Raw genomic sequence first — 13485 nt, forward strand, 5'->3', positions numbered from 1 at the left:
CGCTATATCAATTAAAGTTATTACTATTATTATTATTATTATTATTATTATCATGTACGCATATACAGTATTTATGTTTAGTTGTCTATCTACTCCTGCATTCAAAAACTTGGTTTTAATGTGTAAGCATGCCGTTCTTTGTTTTGAAATGTAATGATACATTGTAATCCTGCTAGTTATCCCATTGTTATTTTTTTTATTATTATTATATGTTTTTGTATTATTGTATTTCTTTTACCAGTAATCTAATAACGTAGTTGTATTTAAATGTAGGCATTACAGTTAACTTTTTTGATTCTTGATTACGTGTTACCGTTATATATAATCCGTTACTCGTTTGTGTACATATGGCTCCTGTCGTAAACCCCAGAGTCAGCTGTTTCCTTAAAAAAACTGAAGAAGAAGAAGAAGAGAGGAAAAAGGACCAAAGCAGAGGACCAATCAGAAAGCGCCCTGTTGGCCCTTCACGCAACTCGTCATTCTCGTGGTCTCAGCGCTACGTCAGCAGTGATACAGAAACATGGCGGTGTCCATAGCGCAGCGCCCGGCTGCCAACACTCGTTTGTTGATATTAACTTTTCTCACCACGTTAATATTGCACCACAGCCTCGCCGACGTCCCCGCCGGTGCCCCGACGACAGAGGAGCTTCCTCACCGCCGGTTTGAGTACAAATACAGCTTCAAGGGACCTCACCTGTCTCAGAAAGACGGCGGGATCCCGTTTTGGATCCACACTGGAAGTAAGTTTGTATCCAGCTGTCAACATCACAGAGCTGCTGTTTCAACCTAAAACACAAATGTAACAACACGACAATAGGACAGCTGGAGTCGGTTATGTTTTACCGGTTTATTTCTTTCACTGACGTGTTTCCGTGAAGGATGTACAGTCAATATAGCACGTTTCTCGGTCCATTCAAAACTGCACCAGAGATATCATACATTTTAGCAGCGTAGTTTTTACGTCCGAGTCCCAGTCCTTTTCCAACGTGTCCTGGGCTAATTAAAAACAGCACTGACGGAGAGGCTGTGCACACACATGCAACTCAAGCGTTGAACTTTCATCTTTCAGAAATGGGCCTTTGGATTCTTGCATCACCCTGTGATTTGTCCAATCGCTGATATGAGCATTCAATAAACTGCAGCAGCACGAGATTATACCCTCTCAATCGGCAACGATTATTATTCTGCTGATCTATGTTTAGTCAGTCACAATTTCCCAGGGTTAAAGGTGACATCATCAGCATTTTTTGGGGTGATTTTCTGTCCTTTGTTAAGATGCCAAAATACTGCTTCTCTATATTGACAGTAAACAAGGTGAGAGAGATGTGGGATGGCATAAAATGTCTGCAGCCATACTCCAAATTAATTAAACTGCTCGGCCCCCATGCATGAGTTGTTTGTTTAGTCCAACCAGCAGTCCAACATTTTAATTATTAAGTTAACAACACAATTAGACGAATAAAAGATGTAAATCCTCAAAACCGAAGAGCTGGAACCATGTTATGACTTTAACAAATAATGATCCACTATTTTCTAGAGCAAAATGTAAAAAAAAAACATTAGGTGATATATGTAAGCTCCTTTATTTCTCCGTACAGCACTTATAACGTTATAGAAGTTACAATGATATGAAATAGAGAATAGCAACATGTTAGACATTTAGTAAGCTCATGTTGGTTTTAGAAAGTGTAAACCCAGATTGAACAAACAAATCTGAGGTCAATCGTTTACTGTGTGTGAATCTGGCAAACGATTAGACAGTAGACACAGCCTGATAGTGCTGGCTTCTGATACCATTACCAGAGGTGAGCTGGCATGTGCTTTTTCTCCAGTAAAAGAAGGCCACACAGTAAATGACTACTTTAGTGTGCAGTTGTTTTATAAACCACATATGTTGTTGATCTTTTGTAAATGGGTTTCATTTCCCCTGAGATCATTGAACATACACTACCTTGCTTCTAAAACCCTTATTCTCTCCTTTTCTCCATTAAGATACTATTCCCAGTGCAGACCAGGTGCGCATCACTCCGTCCCTCAGGAGTCAGAAGGGCTCTGTGTGGACAAAAAACAAAGTCAACTTTGAACACTGGGAGGCCTTGGTGACCTTCAGAGTGTCTGGACGAGGCCGGATGGGAGCGGATGGTTTGGTAAGGAGGGGTCAGACTGCTGTGTCTAATAATGAGGCAGTTTACATTATATACATTGTAAAGCCAGAACCCTGAACTGGCATCTCCTACTCTGTGCAGCTGCACTAGAGCAGTGATTCTCAAACTTTTTTCAATAATGTACCCCCTTTGAAAAAAAGATTCAGCCACGTACCCCGTGATAAATGTTTACAATCCATCACTAAATTCATGGCAAACCAAATTTAACATCATGCAATAACACTAAGACGACATTAGTTGCATTGAACTGATCTTTTTAATAAGTTGTACTTACAATGTAGTGAGAAACATGGGCTTGTGCTTCACTGAGGATCTTTGTTAATCTTTGACAGGAAGGCCACTGCAGTTTTTTTCATTAACATAAAAATAAATCTCACGTACCCCCTGCAGTACTCCAACGTACCCCTAGGGGTCTGCGTACCTCCATTTGAGAACCACTGCACTAGAGCATCAAAAGTGGCTTACAGTCTTACTTCCTTGTGCTCTAATTCAATATGTCATCATCTAAATCAGTAAACCCTCTTACTTTCCACTCTAATATTATTCGTATGCAGAGGAATAATTGGAAATCAGGTCAAAACATGTCTCCAGAAACTGAGTATGTGTTTGGTAGTTGGTGTTGTCACAGAAACTCAGCTATTTACTGACTGTTATTTCTTAGAGCAATGTCTTATACTCATTTGCATGACTCTGCAGTCAACAGTTATAGGAATGAAGCATATCCTGTTTCACTTTGATACACGGCATTAAACATCTTGACTTAGCTTGTAAGTCGTTTTTGGTTTTCTGCATCGCTTTGCCCCAGTCAAACAGGCCTCTAGTCATATCAAGGGGGACGACTGTAGATCCATTCACAGCTGCAGGACAACACATGAATACTCAAGCACATGTCATGTTTACTCCCCTTCACTGTTTCACTGAAACCTGAACGGTTACAAAGGAGAAGTGAATTGATATCTTTAATGGAACACACACACAGAGCATGAACATGTGAATATGACCAGAGAGTTTAAAGCTACAGCTCATTTCTAAACCTCGTGCCCAGAGACTACATCTGCTGCATTACAGAAAGGTGATGTCATTTCATAACACTCGTCCTTAGGCCAAGCTGCTACAGGTGATTATTTATACAAATATATTATTGTGTGAATATTTTAGAAAGGCTACAATACTCAACCCTACAATTTATTTGCAATACCAACACCAAGGGAATAGTAACACACATATTGTGATATTTAATATAATCACTATGACCCAGCCCTAATATACAGTGCACTAATACACTTTACACTCCAATTGTTAAAATAATGACACTTCTGGTTTGTTTTTAGCCTGCACTTTGTTGTTTATGATTTTATATCTGGAATACATTTTTAATTTGAGGTTGGTATTGTTTTCCAGAGCTCCAGAGTATGTCCAAATGAAGATGTTAAATGTGGTTCATCTAAAATGCTACTGCCTTTGACTTGTGACTTGTGTTTTGTAACTGATGCTAAACTGACTAACATGTCCTCCTCTTCTGTGTCTGTAGGCCATGTGGTTCACCACTGAGCAGGGCCTCGACGGCCCGGTGTACGGAGCGGCCGACCAGTGGAACGGAGTGGGAGTCTTCTTTGACACCTTTGACAACGATGGAAAGGTGGGTGTTTATTGGTCAGCCACGACTTATAATGACTTGTTCCTGAAATGAGTCCTTTTTGAAAACCACACAAAGACACGTTCAGGCTCTCCCTGCTCCTTTTGGTTGTTGTCAACTGATGAGAGGGGCACTTTGATAGACAAATTATAATTGTAAGATTATCCTCCTTTTAGAGCTACTTTATATATAGATATTTATCATCCTTAATATTAGTTCTTGCTTGTTTTGTTAATATAAACATGTCTATTATACTTTTGTTGGAAGGTTTTAAGTATTCCGTTTTTTATTATTTATTTTATTTAAATAATCATAATTATTATACCCAATTGTATATATTTACATATTTATTTTTGTTATGTATTGTAGTACAATGTTCACATTTCTATTTGAGATGATCTCTGTTTGTATGAACAATTTTATTTTAAGTATTTTTTATTGAACATATCAGAAACAAAAACATACAACAATAATATATATATATATTCTTTTTTTCCTTTTTTTTTTTCTCACTCAAATTAATAATTATAATAAAGTACAAACAAAACAAACAAAAAAACAATAATAATTCTCAGATAGTCTGTCATGTTCAACAGGGGCACGAAGAAGCATACAAAAAACTGTTCTGGTCCTACCCCCTCTAGCATATATTTTTCTTATAAATAAAACATTAGATATTTTGATTCTGTTTCCGATGGTTTGAGTTCATAAACAGATCAATGTCATGCTAAACAAAAGACTCATGCTTATGTTTGTATCACATTTGAGTATTTATTATTTCAGGTTTGATATTTTGGAATAAGATTACCTAAAGGCAAAGTCACATGGAAAAAGGATTAATGTGTTGTTCCCTTGTTTTCTATCATCTTCACTCCAGAAAAATAACCCAGCTATAGTTGTTGTGGGAAACAATGGCAAGCTTGTTTATGACCATCACAAGTAAGTAAACACTTCCTTTGCTTGGCTATGTCATCAACTAAAATTTCAACAATTTAAAGGAGATTATGAAATATGATTATATTTGCTTGGAAAGTAAATAATCCTCCAGTTTTCCTAATCTCCAGTGAAAGCTTTAAATCACTTTTCCAATGCCATTCCAGTCTTAGAGTTCACACTGTTTACTGCACTGCACGTATTTACCAAAACAAACACGGGCATTAGTGTTATTCACTTTTTAAGAAAGTCTAATCATACCGTGTGTGTGTCAATAAGTTGAGCCCAGTGCTGTATAGGTGCGTTTATTTGTGTGTTTATTTGTCTGTCTTGTTTTGATCCAGTGACGGCACCACACAGGCCCTCGGTACGTGTTTACGAGACTTCCGCAACAAACCCTATCCTGTCCGAGCCAAAATAACTTACTACAAGAAGACGCTAACGGTAGGAGAAACCATAAACACAAGAGTTGTTACCTGTATACATAAAGCTGTGTATATGTAATGCAAGAAAACACACGTTCATTTATGTAGCAAATTTCAACACGAGGCGATTAAAAGTGCTCAAATCACACACACAAATAAACGTTTTGAGATTGAGTGCAACGAAAACACATTATGAAATTACATTTAAATACTTTAAAAACAATATAACAATCTAAAATGGAAAAAGTCAAGTTTTCGTATTAACACTCCATTATTTTGGCCGTGATAGAATAAATCTTTATTGTCATACAAAGTACAACGACATTTCTTTGGCAACTGTCACTGCAGCAAATAGATGTTATTGTGTTTTATAATTATGATCAGCAAAGTTGGTAGTATTTGTTCAGCTTCATCATTCCTCCTCCTCCTCCTCCTCCTCCTCCTCCTCCTCCTCCTCCTCCTCCTCCTCCTCCTCCTCCTCCTCCTCCTCCTCCTCCTCCTCCTCCTCCTCCTCCTCCTCAGGTGATGTTCAACGCTGGTTTCACTCCAGACAAAGAGGACTATGAGCTCTGCACCAAGGTGGACAACATGGTCCTCCCCACTGAGGGCTTCTTCGGCGTCTCGGCAGCCACTGGAGGCTTAGCAGGTACAACTCTATTCTCTGTGCTAAAACAAACTCTTCAAGCTGTGGGTTGAATGCGAGTAAGGGAGAGGACTTTCAGCTTTAGTGTCTGGTGGTGATTTCTGACCGTATTTAGTGTCATGTCTTATATGTCCTATTATCATCTTAGAATTATGAACTAGTCTTTTTTTTACTTCTCTGCTATCCTCTTTTTCATCAGCATATTTCAACACCATCACATTACCCCATTATTCATTTCAAATGATGCAACCCTATTATTAAGGTTTTGTTTATTTTTGCCCCAATACCACATTGTCTTTTAATCATATTATGTACCCTATTTATATGTTCTTCTTAGTGTGACACGCATTTGTATTCCCCTATTAGAGAAGAATACATTTAGATGTCATATAACACATGTTATTGTTGGTCTTTTACTGACAGGATGTTACCCCAGTTCCCCTTCCCTCCTTAATTATAACCCCCTTCACATGTCTTATAAAAGTGCAGTAAAGCACCTCCATAATTGTTGTGATGTTTTTCTGTTGCCGTTTACTAACTGATCATTTCTTTCCTCCTCCAGATGACCACGATGTTTTGTCCTTCTTAACGTTCAGTCTCACGGAGCCAGGCCAGCAGCCGGTAACTCCATTTGACTAAAGCTCCCAATACGTTCACGTCCCTGTGTGCAGCTGCGTGTCTCAGCGTGCATGCATGTGCACAATGTAGTCCAAGCACAGCCTCTATTGAGTTCACTAAGGGCTTTTTTGTCTCTCCCACTGAAGCCCCCACCTGAATCTGAGATTCCTAAAGAAGAGAAGGACAAGTACCAGGAGGAATTTCAGAACTTCCAGCAAGAGCTGGACAAAAAGAAAGAGGAGTTTCAGAAAGAGCACCCCGACATCCAAGGACAGCCAAGTTAGTTTCTGAAACCAAATCATAAGTGATTATAAACAAAATCATGAAGTTTAAAGTTATTTGTAATGATACTCTTTATTAGCAGTTTTATATTATATTAGCGAATCCACTCAAATAGATATAAATATTCTGAAACATTCAAATGCCTCATGAAAGCTCTGTGGATGTAGTTACTCATGTGTTTTCTCTTCAGTTGAGGACATCTATGAGACGGTGAATGACCAGGAGATCCGTCAGGTGTTTGAGGGTCAGAACCGGATCCACCTGGAGATCAAACAGCTCCACCGGCAGCTCGCTATGATCCTGGACGAGCAGCGGAGATACGTGTCCGTCATCACCGACGAGGTCGCCAAGAAGGGGACCAACGCCGAGTCGGCACAGGTGAGAGTTATTGGGAGAGATGTGTTCACGCCAGACGCAAAGAGACACGACACAGGATGATAGATCACTGGATGTGTTTACATTCCCACACTGTTCACATTTCTTCCAATAAATGAATAAATTCAGCTGTTTTAAAATAGACATTTTCTAAACATGTGTCACTGGTGCAGACTCTTTCAATCTTCAACACATTGTCCCTCTTACATTTCTTCAGCCACTTTCTTAGGAAGGTCAACGTTGTGCTAAAGTATCAGAAATGTGGCCTTTCTGGGCATCTCTCGTCGGCTTGTGTACAAAACACAGCAAGAGGCCGTGGCCCTTTCTCATTTCTCTAATCTCCTCCTCGACTCCCCTCCTCGACTCCTATCCTCGATACTTAGTCCCGCCCACAGGAGATGCGAGCGGAGGAGCCGAGGAGGGGAACAGAGGAGAGAGGAGGGGAAGCAGCAGGCTGTTAGAGAAATGAGAACTCCTCTCCTCTGAGCGGTCATTTTAAAGAGACGTCCATTAATGATGACAGGAGGCACAGCAGCCTCTGTCTGATGGACACATGTGTTCATGACCGCTTATATATTTACTTTGATTCATTCACAGTGCGGTATAATGAGACAATAACAGGCTACAGATGCGGACACACACACACACACACACACACACACACACACACACACACACACACACACACACACACATATTGATATAAATATATACAATTTCAGAATCAAACAGAGCACTCTCATAATAACGTAACACTATCGGAGACTGGATATATCCCCCCCCCCCCCCCTCTCTCTGGTCGCTACAATGAGGAAAATAAATTACGGGCCAAAAGTTTTATTTACAAGTATTAAAAGTAAGCAGAGGACACCAAACCAACTGAGACCTGTCTGTCCACACACCTACACACTGTACCACACACACACCACCCACATGCACATACAGTTCCTAAAACAGGCTACAGCCGTTGTGTATTTTATTATGTGAAGCACTAAATGGTTTTAGAATTTTTTTAAATATCGACTCTTTGTAGATATCTACTAAACTAATGCAAATGAAGAGAGTAGGCCTGTTATACTGAGTGATATATATTATACACACTGCTCTGCTTTCTGCACGGACCTCACAGCTGTTCTCTCTGTAAACATCGCGTCGCGATGAAAGCAGTTAATAAAATAATATCCAGGGGATGCATGCAGAGCTGTCATTGGCTGAGATAAGTCCGGCCGTGCGTCACATCTCTGTTCCCGGAAATGCATCCACGAAGGAGCCGTGGAGGACTGTGGAGGACCCATCAGTGTATCCTCGGTTAGAGCTCCTCCAGAGAGGCTCCTCTGCGCTCGATCCTCGGTCCTCGAAGTGCATTTAGAGAAATGAGATGTCCTTCAACATGGCGCGCTGAAATTCATTTCCGGGTCACTACCAGAGGACAGAGGAGTCGAGGAGGGGGATTTGATGAAATGAGAAAGGGCCCGTGTGTTGCAAACTGCTGTTAGAAAACTGAATGAGAAGCCATTTGGATGCTGCGTCTACACGTCAAAGCAGGCTCCTCACACCTGAATGATGTCAGCCAATCCCACACGACTGAATGGAAATATGCTTCATTTTGAAAAGGGCCTAGTTGGAATTATAAGAAGTTGTAAGCTCTTTACATGACCTGTATTACACGTTGTATATTGTCTTATTTGGAATAAGAGTAAAGTGTTTGTGTGCATGTAACTGTCATTTTACACAAATGTATGGATATGAATAACATTTGGTGGTTTTGCTTTAACAACACTTACATTTATTTCTAGTCAGTTTAGTGATTTAAAAATGTACCGGGATCCCAACAGACTGGCATCCTGCCCACACCAACTATAAAGACAAGCACTCTTGCTAACGTTAATTGTTTTATCATGGGTTATTAAAGCCGTTACATCTGTGTTTAGCAACAGCGGTATCAAATCTTCACACAGGCCTTTAACCTTCACCATGTTTCTTTCCCCTTCAGCTGGACACTGTGGGTCAACAGCAGTTGGGCTCCGTCCTAGCCACCCAGCAGGAGGTCCTCAAAAACCTGAACGAGCTGAGGTAAGTCCCAAAGGGCTCATTGTTGTTGACGTTTGATCGGTCTTAAAAACTAGCCGTTGTTTTTGCCAAAAAACATAACGACAGCTCCGCGATACTCCAGAAAAACAAGGGAAATCCTGGCGGCTAAATCCCTCCAATCATATTTAATCTGAGGATGCGGTGACGGCAGCATCACAGGTGTCTGCCAGCCCCTAATCCATACGCAGTATCAGTCTGCATTTGCACACACTCACACATTTTGAAGCCTCTGCTCTGCATGGTATAAGCGCTACCATTTAACTCATGTGTTGTATTTATTAATAATGAATGTCTGGAGGTTACCAGTTGCATTATTTACTCCTGATGTAAAAACTGGAAGAATGGAATCCTTGACGAGCCATACAACGATAGGTAGAGTTTGTTCTGCCCGCTTTAATCTTTTCTTCTTCTTTGGTTCTAAATATGGTCTCCTCACAACTCTGGCAGGATTTGAGCGCTCGGATAATACAGCTTAAGAGATTTTATGATGGTATGCCTTCCCTGAGTGTTTCTAAGTAAGCCTGATTAGGTGTTCAGAAAGTCATTTTTGATGTTTAGCTTCAATCCTGTGCTTTCATATTGCTTGCCTACGGTGTCGGCTTAGTCATTGTGAGCACGCATCAGATTAAAAAACAATGTCTTCCTCAAAACCCTTCTCCTAAATGTGAGCGGCGATTTCAAGAACGTTTTTCTTGAGTTCAAAAGAATGAAGTTAGTTATTTCTCCACCTTTTTTAAATTGCGTTTATTTATTCAATCCTGTCGCATGTGTGTCCTGTGGCTGCAGTCTCATCGGGTCTTAATTGCAACACACCATCTGCATTAAGAATTAATCTGAATCACAAGATATTAATGATTGTATTTGATGTAACATTAATCTCTTTGTCTCATAAAAGAACCAAGCTGTTTATATGCCCTCAATCCAACAGGACATTCATCCTCAAATGATTTTGCAGACATGATTTTTTTTTAGTATATTGTTGACTCATAACTTCCAACTTTCATTAATTCTACCAACATAAATGATATTATAGACGGCAGGGAAAGACAGTTTCTGTTATGATTTGTTTTTAATAAAGCACATTATCAGAGGGGAAGAGGACTAAGCTGATTGACACAGTAAATAAGTTGAGACCCTGGCAAAAGGTTGCAGCTGCCCCCTCTAATGTGCTAATGTGAGCGACTGATCTGTATTACATTGTAGATTAAGCTCGCAGTTGATCCCACTCTTTAAACACAGTTTGTGATAGGACTTCCTCTCAGACTCCAAGGAGGGCTTTCTGCTCATAAATGGGTCACGTGTAGCAGATGAAGATTAGACGTGGGGTTTAATAAATGCTCACTTACTTTCTCAAGGGAGATTTTTATTTTCCCCCTCCTCTGTGAAACAAATTAGATTTTGTTTATATGTCATCCCTGTCCATCCTGTCGGACATGTGGCCGAGCAAGAAAAGGCCACCGTCTTAGCACCATTCAGTCCTTATCAGATTAGGCGTCTTTAAATACATCTGTCAGACACAAGCAAAAAATGAGTAACCTCCAATTCATCTGTGGAGCGACTTGAATTACTTTCATTTGCAAAAGACACTTATTTTCTGATAATCGTCTTAGATGTGTTTAAGATGATAAGGGGAACTTATTGCTTTCTCCCTGTAAGTAATCAACTTTTAAGAAATTCAATTTGGTGGAGAAATATGATCCGGGCTTAGACGTTTTCATTCTCTTCTGGGAATGGTTTACTTGATTTCATTTACTCATGAAATTGAAAGTAAAAACAAAACGATTTCAGATTGTATTACTTGTGAGAGTTAATGGTTTTGGATTGTACATTTTGGTTGTTTTGAAGACGTGATGAAGGGAAATCGGACAAATAAACCTTTGCGAGATAGACGCTGTGACACAGGACAAACTAGCATTAACCGTCAGTCAAAAAAAACATAATCCAAAATTACTTATTGACTCAAAAAGACGCCAAGACTACAGAAAGTCACGTCGCCAGTTCAAGAAATGGCACATTACGCTCCGGGGGTTATGTGCCATTTCTTGACCACTAATTGTGATTTTTACACAGATTAGGCAAATGATACATAACATGTTTATTAATGAGCTAGCCAGGATTGTTTAATCCGACCAGTCTGTATGCTAAACTAAGCTAACAGGCTGCAGCTTCGTTTTGATCTGCTCAGGTTGAAAAGACTTTCTGAAACCACTCTTCTAAAAAAAGGATACAATACATTTATTTGTTTCCATTTTCATGTTTTTTTGGATCCCTATTTTCATCATCATGCCCAGACTAGACCTCTCTCCTCTGGTCCGTTTCTTAACCTCCTGTAATCTGTTGTAAGAACATGTTTTTATAAGGGATTAATTTGCAATCATGACCTCTTTTATCAGATGGTAATTTTCTGTTTTCAAACAAGTTTAAGAATATGTATCCTCCAGGGAATGGGGATTAAAGGATTAATTCTGGACAAAGTATTAGTGTAAATAAATGATACCACCCAACACATTGACCGGGCATCGTGCTTCCCAACATGGATTCAAATTGAAACATCTTGATTATATTGCAAAGATATTTATTTGGTATTAAAAGGTTTTTGCATTAAAAGATTATATCACGTGTGTTCTCTTTGTGTCTGCAGGAACTCCTTCTATGAGTCTCTGAAGCAGATCGGCTCAGCGCAGGGGAACGCGGGCGCTTTGGGAACGTACGAGACCATCCAGCACTTCAACGAAATCAAGGAGCATCTGCACACGGTCAAAAGAGACGTGGAGCACCTGGTGCAGCGCAACGCTCAGGTGTGGATCCGAGGGGAACACATCTTATGGAGTGGTTTGTGAAAAGAACATCAGAATTGACTGAACTCTGTCCCTTTTCTGTATGTGTCACACAGAATCCAGCAGAGAAGACGGTGAAGTGCCCCGAGGTGCCCCCCATGCCTTCCTGCCTATCCACAGTTCACTTTACAATCTTCATCATTATCCAGTCAGTCCTGTTCTTCTGCTACATCATGTACAAGTAAGATTACTTTTTTTCCAAAACATTTTCAAAATACTATGACTTTTTTTGAATATTATTTTTCAACATACTATTCTATTAATCCTTCGCAACATACCACATCGTTTTTTTGCATGTTTTTCAAAATCGTATTATACTATGTTGTTTTTCTCATATATACGTTTTTCCAGATATTTTACACATGCTTGACTACACTTTTTTTTAGGTATTATTTAATTTGAGGTTACAAGTTTGTAATTTAAGTTACTTGTACTTTACTTGGGAATTTCCATTTTATGCTACACTCTTACTCGACTACATTCCTCTCACTACATATTCAGGTTATCTTCAATACAAAATATAAATCAATCGAATGTCCATCAGATTTTATTTATATATAGCACAATATTACAAGGAATACACATTTGTCTCAGTGTGCTTTACAGTCTGGACCGCTCTCTCCTTAGACCCATGATCAAATAATGCATACAGCTCTATTATGCAGATTACAGAAAGTATACAGATTTGTGGAAATGATCTCCAACATTAGTCAAACACATTTATGCATCGTTAATTGTGATCCAGTGAAATACAATCATTATTCTGTAATGAACTATAATGAATGTGTTCTTTAGTTCAAGTATTTTTGGTGCTAATGCTTTTTTGACTTGTAGTTCAGTAAGAGTTTAAGTTCATTTTCAATGTTCAATATTTCTACAATGTTGTATCACTACTTTTACTAAAGTAAAATATAGCACCTCTTTCACTACTGTCTGTAACGCCTTGTCTCTCCTCTCCTCTCCTCTCCTGCAGGAGTCAACAAGAAGCAGCAGCAAAGAAGTTCTTTTGATAAAATACATTTCTAAATAAGAAAGTGTGTAAATGAGGGAATGTCCATTTGGTCTATGGTGTTTCTGATTATTTTGAGATCTTAAATTATTGTACTTGAAAGAAATGATCTTGTTGAAGTTTGTTTTAATTAATTGCAGATTTTTTTTATTTGATCACTAATTTGCTTTGTATGAATGCATCTGTGAGACCTTTGGATTTCCAACATGATGTAACATGTTCCCTACAGTATTTTTGGTTGGATCCGTTTTGATTTTGTTTTCAATCTGCCCCAGTCCCATTTTATGAAACTGAACAGACTACAAAGAAACCTGTGTTTTGAATTGTGCAATTTTGTATAAAATAATGCTGAACTATTGGTGGCAAAAACTCAGAGCAGATGTCTGCTTCCGTTCATCTGCTTTGATCGAGTCAGAAACTGATACTCATGAACACATGAACAATTTACATAAACATGAAAAAGCAAACAAA

General features: G+C 39.1%; 1 protein-coding gene across 1 annotated transcript; it reads left to right on the top strand.

Annotated features, from left to right (window-relative positions):
- Positions 1 to 488: 488 nt before the first annotated feature.
- lman1 (lectin, mannose-binding, 1) lies at positions 489 to 13485 on the top strand. The gene is made up of 13 exons (XM_034096238.2): positions 489 to 740; positions 1993 to 2147; positions 3697 to 3804; positions 4679 to 4740; positions 5079 to 5178; positions 5682 to 5805; positions 6365 to 6423; positions 6567 to 6699; positions 6893 to 7080; positions 9071 to 9150; positions 11810 to 11966; positions 12062 to 12186; positions 12979 to 13485. The coding sequence occupies exons 1-13, from the start codon at positions 521 to 523 to the stop codon at positions 13013 to 13015; spliced, it is 1548 nt and encodes a 515-aa protein (XP_033952129.1). The 5' UTR covers positions 489 to 520; the 3' UTR covers positions 13016 to 13485.

The sequence above is a fragment of the Pseudochaenichthys georgianus genome, chromosome 12 (assembly GCF_902827115.2).
Source record: "Pseudochaenichthys georgianus chromosome 12, fPseGeo1.2, whole genome shotgun sequence".
NCBI lineage: Eukaryota > Metazoa > Chordata > Actinopteri > Perciformes > Channichthyidae > Pseudochaenichthys > Pseudochaenichthys georgianus.